Here is a 14,147-nt window from a genome sequence, read left to right as displayed (position 1 = left end):
CAAACAGACAGATTTTTTTTTAACCCTTATAACTCAAAAATGACTGAACATTTTTAATAAAGACCCATTGGAAAAATGATTTTAGCATGAAATGAGTAAAATGCAATCTCAAATTCTCTGTACTATGCTTAAAGTAGAAGCTAAATTCTGTCTCTTTCGGTATCAATATAACACTACGAGGAATTTTGAAGGATTTCTTACTGTAATCAACAGAGCAGTTATAAGCTGTGTTCATGTGTGAGACCGGGTCAGATCAGAGCATCTGCTGATATGACATACATTTCACATCTGTTTTATGAAAGGAGGGCAGGGCTATGATTCTCAGCCTGAACTTCAATCACTTTCATCAACAATATTACTATTAAATAACCAGGTTCATGAACATGCACTCAACTGCGGCACAGTGTGCCAGTATGCATTGGGCTTGGACTGAATCCCAGATGTGTCAGTGAACGTAGCCAGCAGGATATATGATGTGACAGCGGAACAGAGACCTGCACATTGACTACTCTATAACGTACACCTAATGAAAATCAAAAAAATCTATTGAAAACAAAAATTACATACATGTCTTTTTCATCTGTGTATGCCATCTAAGTCTATGTTATCCCTCCTAGACAAAGCTAATCTTCCACACAGACCACCTGTAGCTGTTCTACCCCTCGGGACCGGGAACGACCTTGCTCGATGTCTCAGATGGGGAGGAGGTTTGAATATTTCATTTTTTTGTTTGTTGCACATCTAGAGGGTAAAAAGAGGTAAAAAGTTCCACCAGCTGGTGCCGGGGCACATCTGGTGTCTTGAACCCTCAATCTTAATAAAATGAATGTCGAGAATGCAAGTGAAGCCTCAGATATGAACTTCTTACTTTGCAGGTTATGATGGAGAAAATCTAGTTAAAGTGTTGAAAGACATTGAAAAAAGTACAATATTGTTGATGGACCGATGGAACATTGAGGTCACACCAGAGAACCCTGAAGAAAAGGGAGACCCTGTTCCATATGAGATAATCAACAACTACTTCTCTATTGGAGTGGTATGTATGGACGTGCTATAAGCGGTTTTTAAGGGAATGGTGACACCTTCAGGCAGTATGGAGACAAACACTAATGCAAAGAAAGACTTCAGCAGGGCAGATTGAGGTTATGCACATAAACCTAAGCATCTGATTGTATATTTATGAATCTGTGTTAGGTGGACATATACTACTGATTCACTTCCTATACATAAGGATTCTTGAATATGTAAAATATATAGTGAGCTACTTTTCAGAAAACCTTAGCAAATTCCTTTTAGTGCACTGCAGGAAAAATGTGCCGTTCCCCAGAGATTATTCTCTCATGATCTTAAAGACATCTCATTTGTATTTGGAACTACAGTAAAGTAACAGCCTAATACCAATCAGGTGAGTTATGACAAGATACTGTGGTTCTTTAATGGTCCTATATTTTAGAAGGTTGTTTTTCTGGTTTTAGTAGTCCATAACAAGGTGTGCATGCGTAACCACTGCTCCATTCATTTTTGTGGAAAAGCTGGATCTAGTTCCATGTGCAGTACTCAGCAGTCCCATACTAGGCTGTTGGGCCCATTTCAGACGAGTGAGTTCCACACATTGGACTTGCAGCGTGAGTATGCAGCAGCTCCCGTCCTGACCTCCCAGCACTGACGGTCGCATAGCATTATATTAATTTATGATGCTATGTGACCCTTACAATTCTGGAATATGTATTGGATAACACTGACATAGTTCTGTCAGTTTTATCCAATACTTTCCAGAACTGTAAGGGTTACATAGCATCATAAATCACTATAATGCCATGCGACCCCCGTCAGTGCTAGGAGGTCAGGACGGGAGCTGCTGCATACTCACACTGCAAGTCCAATATGTCAAACCAGCCTTGATCTTGCATGTTTAAGTTTTTCCTGTAGTATACTGATTCTTGCAATACCTACTATAGGAATCAGCAAACATTTTATGAGATGTGTCTCACATTATGTTTGGTTTTGCATCACTGCTTCATTTGCAATACAGAACTTTGGGACTCCTGTTTTCATGATTCCTGGGGTCCCAGCATGCGGACCATTAGTGATCAGACAGTTATCCCCTGTACTGTCGATTGCTACTTTCTAAACTATGGAAATAGTACAAAAAGAAGAGAAAGTCCATCTCTTGAGTAGGTTTTTGTAAACGTTTGACTGGTAGCTAGTTCTAGCTGTGATTCCAACTGGAACACTTTTTCACCTTCAGATACCTCTTTCCAGTTTTCCTGATGAGTCGGGGCTTATGCACACTGTCATGGAGCCAGTACAGTAGTGCATTGAGACTGTACAGCTCCTTTAGTAGGGAGCCATACAGCCTCCATGCAGTGCTGTATAGGCTCTGTCAGCAAAGTTTTGAATGTGTCTTACAACGAGCTTGTCAACATTTTCCAATGACAACCATCAAATCTTTATATGCAGCCTTTGTGTAGCTATAGGGGGTGCAAGGGTAACCAAAGTGTCTGCAAAGGGAATAAAAGGTGCCTCAACTATGTATCAAGACCCCCAATATTTTGAATGCAAATAGTAATTGGGGCCATTTTACAGATTTACATTGTGACCATGATTCATTTAGAATGCAAAAGGCGGGGACACACAAAAGGCCTTTTGTAATTTTTTTTCATAGATATTAAATATCTGCTTAGGTACGAGAAGGCTGATTGGATTATTTTTGTTACACAAATCAGATGTAGCTTCAAAATCTTGTATCCAGTAAAATGCACGGACAGCTGCTGACATAAAGGGAGATTAATAAATGTAATTGTGACTCACGAGACATGTTGCACAATGAATGGTGTGTGGCTTTCTCTGCTACTAGTTTACTAAAGTTCTCCGGAAAATGACAGTGAAGAGCAGCAGGTGCCACGTGGTAATGCGCTGTGGCTGATCAGTACTCCTCATTACACCGCACTCTAATCTGATGCTGATGTGGCAATCATAAATGGGCCTGATGGTGTCTTCTTTCTACAGGATGCGTCCATCGCTCACCGGTTTCATGTTATGAGGGAGAAATATCCTGAGAAATTCAACAGCAGGTGACAATGACAGATCTGCCTCTACTGCTTTACTGTGTCTGCTGATAAAGTAGTGTGTCAATCTTTACAAGGAATCTCTCACCAGAGAAACATCCCCACCCGTTCCAAAACGACTGTAAGGGGTTCCGAAACTGTAATATTTATCTTTGCACTTACTTGCATTTCCTTCTAGTAAGTCTGCATTTGGTCCATGTGCTGCATGCTAATGCCTACCCAGGACTCCTGCTTGGTGTAAGAACGAGCCAGAACTCTTAGAGGGAACCTGTCATCATAAAATGACCTATGGTTTGAATCGCGTTTTTATGTTCAACATATTATTGGGAATTTTTGTGTTTGTTTTTTTTTTAAATGTCACTATATTAAAAAAAAATCTATAATCCTGCAGTTTTCACACTGGCCACTAGGTCTAAAATACGTAAAGACTTCCTGTGTTTGATAGCAGTCCCATGGGACATAGAAACAATGGACAGGAGGGGACCTCACTGACTTGATGGGACAGTTTTCTAGGCATGCTCTGTGACCTGTGCAGTGGTTTAGGAGGTAGTTGATAAGCTGTGACTTCACCCTTTGTGAATGGTGGATCCTGTGTTACCTGAAATATAGATGAAACATGGGGAAGAAAAAAAATCATCAAAAAAAATAAATAATAATGTTTAGCACAAAAATGTGATTTAAACAACAGGTCATTTTGTGATGGCACATTCCTTTAACTGATTTATTGCAGTGCTGCACATGAACTGTTTGCAAGGCTTCCTGCTGGGAAATGTGAGCGCAAAGATATAAAGTACAGATTCAAAATCTCCATATTTTCACCTTTCCATCCAATAAAGTAGTTTAGGGAGAGAGGTTCTGTGGTGACCAATTATACATACAGTGTTTACCTTACTAACGTAGCTCTCTGGAGGCACAAATTGAAGGCCCCTTATAATGAGATGTATACATGAAAAGCCCTACAATATGCATTTGAAATAATAACCTCTACCCGACAGCTGAGCCCCTGCTGCCTCCATCGGTGAAAACACAGATGCCGATGCAGTAACCCATTGTATGCCGCAGTCAATGCTGACCGCGGCATGCACAGGGTTTGCGGAGGGAGTGTGCTCCCTCTCCGTCCCTATCTGGTCCCTGTGCTGCGGTAATAGGGACCTTCTACCTTGTTACCAAACCCAACTTCAGATTGCTATTTTAAAATGTTTTTAAAGATGCAGAAATTAATACCAAATGTATTCACCAAAGACTCGTGCGACTTCAAATGAAACAAATTGTGCATTAAAACAAAGTGTTTGAACAAATCAACTTCAGATCTATGATCCGAAGCTCGATTCGCTCAACACTACTGAATGGGTTAAATCCATTTTTGTTATACATTACATCTATCCTGAGTTATCCTCTGTGGTAGTATCATGAAAACATATTCTGTAGGGGTTTTCTGCATTCTGGTACTTCTTTAACACAAGATGCCAAGAAAATGCACCCTATGCATCCAGTGTTACTAAATAACGTGCTAGTATCATGTGTTTTCTGCTACAGAATGAAGAATAAACTCTGGTATTTTGAGTTTGCCACATCAGAAACAGTTTTTTCTACATGTAAAAAATTGAAGGAGTATGTGACAATTGAGGTTAGTGATCATGTCACTTAACAAGATTATTTCTAAGCATTCTTTATAGAATTTATTGGATAATATTCACTTTATTTGAACACTCAGAGGCCATTACAATTATACAGTCATCTTTTTTCAGCCAGGCCTTTATGTTCTACTGCTTGGCTGTTTCAGTAACCTATTGACTCTCCATTCACTATGATGCTAAGTTTGGTTGGTGTGAATCTGTGAATAGGGGGTCGCAGGACCCTTTTTCTACCAGTTGGTGAGGGACCCAGAGGTGGTACACACCCCTATCAGGCATTTTTGGCATATTGTTAAATGTTATTTCACTAAGGCTACTTTCACACTAGCGTTTCTATATTCCGGTATTGAGATCCGTCATAGGGTATCAATACTGGAAAAAAAATGCTTCCGTTTTGTCCCCATTCATTTTCAATGGGGACAAAACGTAACTGGACAGAGTGGAGTGCTCCAAAATGCATTCCGTTCTGTTTGGTTGCGTTCTCATACCGGAGACCAAACCACAGCATGCTGCGGTTTTCTTTCCGTCATGGGATGTAGAGCATCCCACAATGCAAGTCAATGGGGACGGATCCGTTTTCTCTGACACAATAAAAAACGGATCCGTCCCCCATTGACTTTCAATGGAGTTTATGACGGATCCGTCTTGGGTGTGATACAGATAATACAATCTGATCCGTTTATAACGGATGCAGACGGTTGTATTATCAGTAACGGAAGCGTTTTTGCTGAGCCCTGCCGGATCCAGCAAAAATGCTAGTGTGAAAGTAGCTTAAATATCACTTAAAACTGTTAAGTATGACTGTGTAAATATACAGTGCTGCCCTTTTTGTATAATCCAGTAATAATATCACTTAAATTGTGTCAGGAAATGTGATCAGCTGAGCTTCTACCTGTCTGGTAATATTTTTTATATAGAAAATCAGTGTTTGTATAATAAGTTTGATTTGCGTATCCCCTATGAGTCATTAGCTGCCCTGTCTTTTAAAGGACAAATACGTTTCTCTATACTCTCGATTTATAGTAAACTTTTATCATTTACAACATTGATGAGCACCATCAATAAAACGAATTGTTCTTGTATCTGCCACAGTGCTGTGGATCCCCCTTGGATCTTAGTTCAGTATCCCTTGAAGGCATTGCTGTTATTAATATTCCCAGCATGCATGGTGGCTCCAATTTGTGGGGAGAGACAAGGAAACCTTTGGGCGAACCTCGAAATGCTTCATCTCAGAATCTGCCTGAAGCCATTACTGATCCAGAAGCCCTAAAGTCATGTACTCAAGGTGAGGGTAACAAACTTCATGTTATTAAAGGCTACCGATCATTAAAAAAAACAAAAAAACTTTTGACATGTTAGAAGCTTTGATCAATGTCGTTCATGTGTTGATACCCCAAAGATCACTATCAGGGGCCAAAGTGCTCAGGTGAGCACTGTGCTTCTTCATTTGTTATTAGCTATCCTTTAAAAGCGGAGCCAACATTGTATGGGCTCTCCAAGAAGAGCCGAGCAGAGGCAATCAGAAATGAAGGAGCACAGCTTTCAGCCGGGCACTTCTTCCCCTTCATTATAAAATGATAGTTGTTCTTTAAAGGAGTTGCGCAGAGCAAAGATTTAATCACCTGTCCTCAGGATAGGTCTTCAGTATCAGATTGGTGGGGGTCCAACTCCCAGCACCCCCACTGATCAGCAGTTTGAAGAGGGAGCGGCTCTCGTGTGAGCACTGCTTCCTTCTCAAAATTACTGGCGCGTTGTGTCCCTTGTAGAAGTGGTTTAGGGTAATTAAAACTGCTCGTCCTATGCAAGTGACTAGGACAAGCAGTTGTAATTACACTGTGCTACTGCTGCAAAGGAGACAGCGTACAGGTAAGTTTGAAACGGAAGCAGCGCTTGCACAAGCACTGCTACCTCTTCAAACAGCTGATCGTCAGGTGCTGAGAGTTGGTGATCTGATAGGTCATTAATATCTTTGCACTGCACAACCCCCTATAATTATACTAAGAATGATTGATTTGTAAGGAGCAAACTTGGGTCTAAATAAACAGAAGTAAAAACACTTCTTCCATTTGATTGTATTGTAGGTTATATGGGTAATGACAAATAACAAACAGGGAAGGCCAATCAAAATTCCTTATTTACTTATCATGAAAAAACTAATAGGAGCTCTTGTTTTGTACACATTTTTCTCTTATGACAGATCTTAGTGATAAGAGGCTAGAAGTTGTGGGATTGGAAGGAGCCATGGAAATGGGACAAATTTATACAGGCCTGAAAAGTGCAAGAAAAAGACTGGCTAAATGCTCAGAGATTACGATTCGGTGAGTTGTTGTTAGTGATTGATATTCCCATTCTCTTGTATCAATATCTGATGGCAGATATTCATGTAAGTTTATATATTTTTTTTAAATCATAAAGGTACAGTTTTGCAACCATTTCTATATAATTTTTTTCATGATTGTCTAGCTTCTATAAAGCCTGAGATAGAGCAGGTTTATTTCCCCCCCCCCCCCCCCCACACTCCCAGCGAGCTGTGATCTCAGCTGGCGTGGAAGAGGAGTGTGGATCAATGGAGGATGTGCTGACAGTCTGCAGGGAGAGGAACAGGTCCACTTCTCCCTGTATAATTGTACCTCAAGGGGAGGAGTATCATGTACTTCTTTGCATGTTATCACCATATAAATCAGAGAGCACACATTCTCTAATTGTTAGATGTAGGAGGAGGTCTTTTTTTTTTCCATAAAAGCAGTGACAAGATGAGCTCTGCCACCTAATTATAATTAGGATATTTATTGATCCCACATATTATATATGAAAGGAAGACCGGCACTCACTTGGTAGATGCAAAATAATAAAAAAAAATTGTGCCACATTGTAATCATGTGACGCTTTTCGGCTCTACAAGCCTTTCTCAGACATGTCTGAGGAAGGCTTATAAAGCCGAAACGCGTCACATACTTTTTTTATTGCCACATTGTAATTATGACGCGTTTCGGCTCTATAAGCGTTCCTCAGACATGTCTGAGAAAGGCTCATAGAGCCGAAACGCGTCACATACTTTTTTTTATTGCCACATTGTAATTATGTGACGCATTTCGGCTATATGAGCTTTTCTCAGACATGTCTGAGGAAGGCGTATAGAGCCAAAACGCGTCACATACTTTTTTTATTGCCACATTGTAATTATGTGATGCATTTCCGCTATATGAGCTTTTCTCAGACATGTCTGAGGAAGGCTTATAGAGCCAAAACGCGTCACATAATTACAATGTGGCAATAAAAAAAGTATAATTTAGCATATACCAAGTGAGTGCTGGTCTTCCTTTCATATATAATGTATGGAGTGCCTCTCCTAAGACTCGAGCACCACATTGAATCTAACCTGAGTGACGACCTCAACACATACCATTTATTGATACCTCAACACAGATGTTTACCAGCTTCTGGATGATGACATCTAGGGATGAGCGAATTTCATATTTTGTTACCACGGACCATAATGCAATTCCATAACGGAATGCCTTTAGAGGCATTCTGGTATTCATTCCGTCATAATAGAAGTCTATGGCCTGCATAACGGATCTGTCCGGTTTACGTTATGCTGGCGTCCTCTCCTGCATAACGGAAACTGGACGGATCTGTTATGCAGGCCAATTCGCTCATCCCTAATGACATCAAATAGGTTGCACCAAACACTTGCAACCATTACACAAATAAAGGTTACATTTTACACTGTCCCTATCCTGCCCACAATAAAGCACCTACATTATGCCTGTCTGATAGCAGACATAGTTAACGCATTATATTAGCTTTATGGAGTTATAATATTTAATTAGGATTACAGTTTCTATAGGGGATGTAAAATTCTGTTCCTGTATTTCCAATCTTTGCATGCAAAAGTTGTTTGGAGCATTCCTGTTGGTTTTGAATGTCTATCACACACACAACAGCAAATGTAGACATGTGAGGTGGCACATTGTACAGTTTGTTGCAGAGTATATTCTGGGTTGAAGTACTGTTCTATTTGAATATATGAATTTTCATGCAATTTATGCTTATATTTACAGTTTCCTGCAAAATTACATGAAGGTTGTTGTGTGTAATTATTGTGTTTTTATACATGGTATGCTGCATGCTCTCAGAAAATGTAGATGTTGGTGGCATAGCAGTTGTTTGCATGGTACAGTATATATTTTTAACACATCTATGAATGGGAGCCAGATATTGAATGGCCTCAAGGTTCAGTGTTTTTGAGAGTACATGTGATATACAGTCAGGTCCATAAATATTGGGACATCAACACAATTCTAAGATTTTTGGCTCTATACACCACCACAATGGATTTGAAATGAAACAAACAAGATGTGCTTTAACTGCAGACTGTCAGCTTTAATTTGAGGGTATTTACATCCATATCAGGTAAACGGTGTAGGAATTACAACAGTTTGCATATGTGCCTCCCACTTGTTAAGGGACCAAAAGTAATGGGGCAATTGGCTTCTCAGCTGTTCCATGGCCAGGTGTGTGTTATTCCCTCATTATCTCAATTACAATGAGCAGATAAAAGGTCCAGAGTTCATTTCAAGTGTGCTATTTGCATTTGGAATCTGTTGCTGTCAACTCTCAAGATGAGATCCAAAGAGCTGTCACTATCAGTGAAGCAAGCCATCATTAGGCTGAAAAAACAAAACAAACCCATCAGAGAGATTGCAAAAACATTAGGCGTGGCCAAAACAACTGTTTGGAACATTCTTTAAAAGAAGGAACGCATCGGTGAGCTCAGCAACACCAAAAGACCCGGAAGACCACAGAAAACAACTGTGGTGGATGACCAAAGAATTCTTTCCCTGGTGAAGAAAACACCCATCACAACAGTTGGCCAGAGCAAGAACACTCTCCAGGAGGTAGGTGTATGTGTGTCAAAGTCAACAATCAAGAGAAGACTTCACCAGAGTGAATACAGAGGGTTCACCACAAGATGTAAACCATTGCTGAGCCTCAAAAACAGGAAGGCCAGATTAGAGTTTGCCAAACGACATCTAAAAAAGCCTTCACAGTTCTGGAACAACATCCTATGGAAAGATGAGACCAAGATCAACTTGTACCAGAGTGATGCGAAGAGAAGAGTATGGAGAAGGAAAGGAACTGCTCATGATCCTAAGCATACCACCTCATCAGTGAAGCATGGTGGTGGTGGTGTCATGGCGTGGGCATGTATGGCTGCCAATGGAACTGGTTCTCTTGTATTTATTGATTATGTGACTGCTGACAAAAGCAGCAGGATGAATTCTGAAGTGTTTTGGGCAATATTATCTGCTCATATTCAGCCAAATGCTTCAGAACTCATTGGACGGCGCTTCACAGTGCAGATGGACAATGACCCAAAGCATACTGCAAAAGCAACCAAAGAGTTTTTTAAGAGAAAGAAGTGGAATGTTATGCAATGGCCAAGTCAATCACCTGACCTGAATCTTATTGAGCATGCATTTCACTTGCTGAAGACAAAACTGAAGGGAAAATGCCCCAAGAACAAGCAGGAACTGAAGACAGTTGCAGTAGAGGCCTGGCAGAGCATCACCAGGTATGAAACTCAGCGTCTTGTGATGTCTATGCGTTCCAGACTTTAGACTGTAATTGACTGCAAAGGATTTGCAACCAAGTATTAAAAAGTGAAAGTTTGATTTAGGATTATTATTCTGTCCCATTACTTTTGGTCCCTTAACAAGTGGGAGGCACATATGCAAACTGTTGTAATTCCTACACCGTTCATCTGATTTAGATGATTTGCATCCCCTCAAATTAAAGCTGACAGTCTGCAGTTAAAGCACGTCTTGGTCGTTTCATTTCAAATCCATTGTGGTGGTGTATAGAGCCAAAAATCGTAGAATTGTGTCGATGTTCCAATATTTATGGACCTGACTGTATGAATTTTCACACCTTGATACTGTGGTCCCTCAAGATACAATATTAACTGGTTCTGTTGGTCATTTGTAAGTAGAAATCATTGTAACTTGAGACCATAACGCTATGGAAAACTGGCTCTAAAATATCATCCTAAAATAAGAACGACTACAGGAAATTAAGCAGATAAGTACTGTAGATAAAGCAAGTCCTTGTATATAAAAATCAAAAATAGCTGCTGGAAGCTGTAACTTACTTTCTATACTGGAGACAGTTTTTTCCGGGGCTGGTACAATGTACACAGTGTGCCAGCAAAATAAAATCGAGACCCCCCTCACCTGGTGTCTAAAGTATCAGTCCATCCCAGCACAAATAAAGAGCAGTATATAACATGTAGTACCACACTGTATTGTGGAGAAGCACTACTACATAGTCAGTATAGGTTATATAGCCATGTTGATTGTTTGGATTTTCCAGTCAATCACAGGAACCACAGATCAGCAGTGTGTAAGGCATTGTATGTTGAGTCTGGTTTCAAGTAGCCCGGGAAAGACCATTGTATGTTGAAAATATTGTATTCTGAGGCCACTGTAAATTAAGGGATAACTGTATTGTTTTTGTGTGTAAGCCTCTTCCCAGAGACTTTTAGGTGCAGTGTTTACTTTAAACCTTGTCTGTCACAAAGTTACATAAAAGTGGACATGGCTGTTAGCAGCCCATCAAGTCTACTGAAATCAAGTTGACCTCAGGATAGGCCATCACTATCAGATCAGCAGGTGTCCAGCACTCTGCACCCAGGCCTATCAGCTAGTTCAGAGTAGTTTGAGCGCTAGAAGTAGGTTCCACAATTACACAGCTCTGTCCTGGCAGCTCATAAACACTCATTTAAGCCATATACTTCTCAGTTTGATAAGAATTTAGCTATGAGTGTTTATGAGCTGTCCAGAATTCAGACATAAGGGCTATACATCCAGCCCTCAGAGGAGCAAAATGACGAATGTCTCTAAAACTGAAAGTAAGATACTCTATAGGTAGGCTAAAACATAACCCTGACAGCTGAAAACCTTTAATAAAGACCAATTGAAAAAATGATTTTTAGCCAGTAAAATCAGTAAAATGCGATCATTTAAAAATTGACCCCAAAGATGTTAAAGGCCTTTCAGGCCTTCATTGTGTGGAATAAATTATGTATTAATTTTATTATATGTTTTTTTTATGGATGTGTGGTAACCATTTACTTTATTTTATTTTATTTTTTTATTATTCTATAATGGAAGATTTTGTAAGAAAAACAAGTTTTGGATTTTTCACATAGTAACAAAAGATCACTTTATTTTTATTTTAGCATCACTGCTGGGTTTGTCCATTTGATCAAAGTTAATACACTTCAATGCAATACAATGCATTTGTAAAGAGAAAAATACTCTGAAGAGTTTCACAAATGTTGCCCAACAGTAAATGTGAGGGTTTCCTAGATGGGTGTAGCTTACTTGTAATCTGTATTATGCTTAACCTAAAATGCTTTTACTTCCGATAGAACCACAAAGCCGCTGCCAATGCAGATTGATGGGGAGCCCTGGATGCAGCCACCGTGCACAGTAAGAATTCTCGTCTACGGAAAATATTATATGCTTTAATTTTCTTTTCTAGTAGGATTCATTGTACCATTAGTAATCTTCCTGTAGAGGAGTGCTTGAATATTTAGGACCCATAGTGTTTATGCTTAAGAGGACATCACATTATTCACATAAACCACAACATCCTTAGGGCCTTGGAATAAAAGGAGATCTTCTATCATTAGTATATGCCATTGGTATGGTACAATAACTGGAATACCTAAACCAAGGAATAAGACACAAGAAAGCACACTACTACTCAAAGCTCGACACCTGAATTGGACTGTGGATTGTTCCATGTATCCCAGTACTTACTGATCAGTAGCAGCCTATCCCAGGTATGCGATAACTTAAAGAAGTTCACCCACAGACAACATTTATCACCAATTCACAGGATAGGATTATGAGAACGGAGATCCCCGAGTATCCTGTAAGTGCACATATGTGACCACCGGTCCTTTTACCTATATGGGACTGCCAGAGATAGCCGAGCACTGGACTTCGCAGTCCCATAATCAATGACAACATGTGCACTACTGCTCTATTCACACAGAGAATTCAGAGACCCCCAGCAATCATACATTTATCACTAGGATAGGTACTAAATGAAGTTCGTGGGCCAACCTCTTCAATAAGGTGGAAACCGTTTTAAGCGGGTTAGCAGCAATATATCCTTTTTAACTTTAAATGAGCTTGTGATGTGCAGCATGTGGTGCTTTTCCTGCCATCCAAACAACTGACCCCAATAAAAAAAATCTGTGCGGTCTTCAGCACATGAAGTCATGATACCAGTGCGAATAGTGTCTCATGTTTATTTTCCTTGTTCAGTTACTTCATGTCCTGATTAATTACGTCTTGTATTTCAGATTAAGATTACACACAAGAACCAGGCACCAATGATGTTGGCTCCTCCACCAAGGTCCTCAAGTTTTTTTTCTAAGTAGCAGATCAAGCTGTGAGACACCCAATATCTATTGTTCAATGACGACTTCTACCGTAGGAACCAAGTGTCCATGGACCACGAGCTTCACCTTTACCCTCAGATTCTTCTTGATATAACCAAACTGTAGGGTTGACCTCTTTGCTATCACCCATGATAGTTCTGACCATTTTGTTTACCAGCTAAACTGTCAGAGATCATTTATGAGCAGAGCATCAGAGAATTAATATATATATACTGTATGATCGAACACATAGAGATATTTAGGTTGTTATTCTCTAGATGCGCACTGAGCATGTTCCTCTTTGCATTTAGCTTACCTTTTAAAGCTATTATACAGTACTTATAACCGTATAGTACCAATTTTAGGATAAGATTAGATTTTACACTGCCTTATTCCTGGATAAAAACAATCATTACAGATTGTATGTACGTTTACAATATCTGATATTTTTAGAATACCAAAATGCTTTAGACAATATGCGTAGGAAATAACATATCATATATGAACTTTCCAACATGTGTAGTATACAGCATCGTCATATGGAGACCATGAATTCTTCCTATATTTTATTGCAGTTGAAATGGGTACGAACCACTGGGGACAACAGATCACATTGCACTGTTTTTATTTATATTTTTTTTTAACTTATGATGCTTATATTGATAATGAATATAAATTTTGCCAAATTTGATTTAGAGAATCATGAAAACCGTAGGAAATAAAAGAATACAACATATGCCAGTGTAATAAATGTCCTGTTCAGCGCGTAATGGTTTACCCACCACAGTTCATCTACCTGTGTTTCATTTGCAATCATGTCAGCTCAAACATGGATTTCCAGGTTGTGAGTAAAGACTTTAAGCCACCCCTTCAAATATATTTATTTATGGATGCCAGTGGGGGCATATATATCTCACTGGTATTAAGTGGCTTGTGAAAGTCAGGCAGACAGGGTACTTACCAGTAGTGTGCCTTTGTACCATTAGA

General features: G+C 39.6%; 1 protein-coding gene across 4 annotated transcripts in view; it reads left to right on the top strand.

The window, feature by feature from the left end:
- The window catches only part of DGKA (diacylglycerol kinase alpha), a 209,628-nt gene extending 195,732 nt beyond the window's left edge, over nt 1–13,896 (top strand). For 3 of the 4 annotated variants that reach the window (XM_040425594.1, XM_040425593.1, XM_040425595.1), the window contains 8 exons: nt 618–707; nt 876–1,036; nt 3,010–3,074; nt 4,605–4,695; nt 5,795–5,987; nt 6,900–7,020; nt 12,138–12,198; nt 13,083–13,896. In XM_040425594.1, the coding sequence (XP_040281528.1) occupies nt 618–707; nt 876–1,036; nt 3,010–3,074; nt 4,605–4,695; nt 5,795–5,987; nt 6,900–7,020; nt 12,138–12,198; nt 13,083–13,160 (860 nt within the window). In that variant the 3' untranslated portion in view covers nt 13,161–13,896. Of the gene's footprint in view, nt 1–617; nt 708–875; nt 1,037–3,009; nt 3,075–4,604; nt 4,696–5,794; nt 5,988–6,899; nt 7,021–12,137; nt 12,199–12,367; nt 12,555–13,082 lie in introns of all 4 variants that reach the window. The other variant, XR_005777707.1, reaches the window with a different exon arrangement.
- Nucleotides 13,897–14,147: the final 251 nt, after the last annotated feature.

The sequence above is a fragment of the Bufo bufo genome, chromosome 3 (assembly GCF_905171765.1).
Source record: "Bufo bufo chromosome 3, aBufBuf1.1, whole genome shotgun sequence".
Taxonomy (NCBI): Eukaryota; Metazoa; Chordata; class Amphibia; order Anura; family Bufonidae; genus Bufo; species Bufo bufo.
The sequence above is the reverse complement of the archived record's forward strand: the minus strand, read 5'-3'. Positions and strand labels throughout refer to the sequence as shown.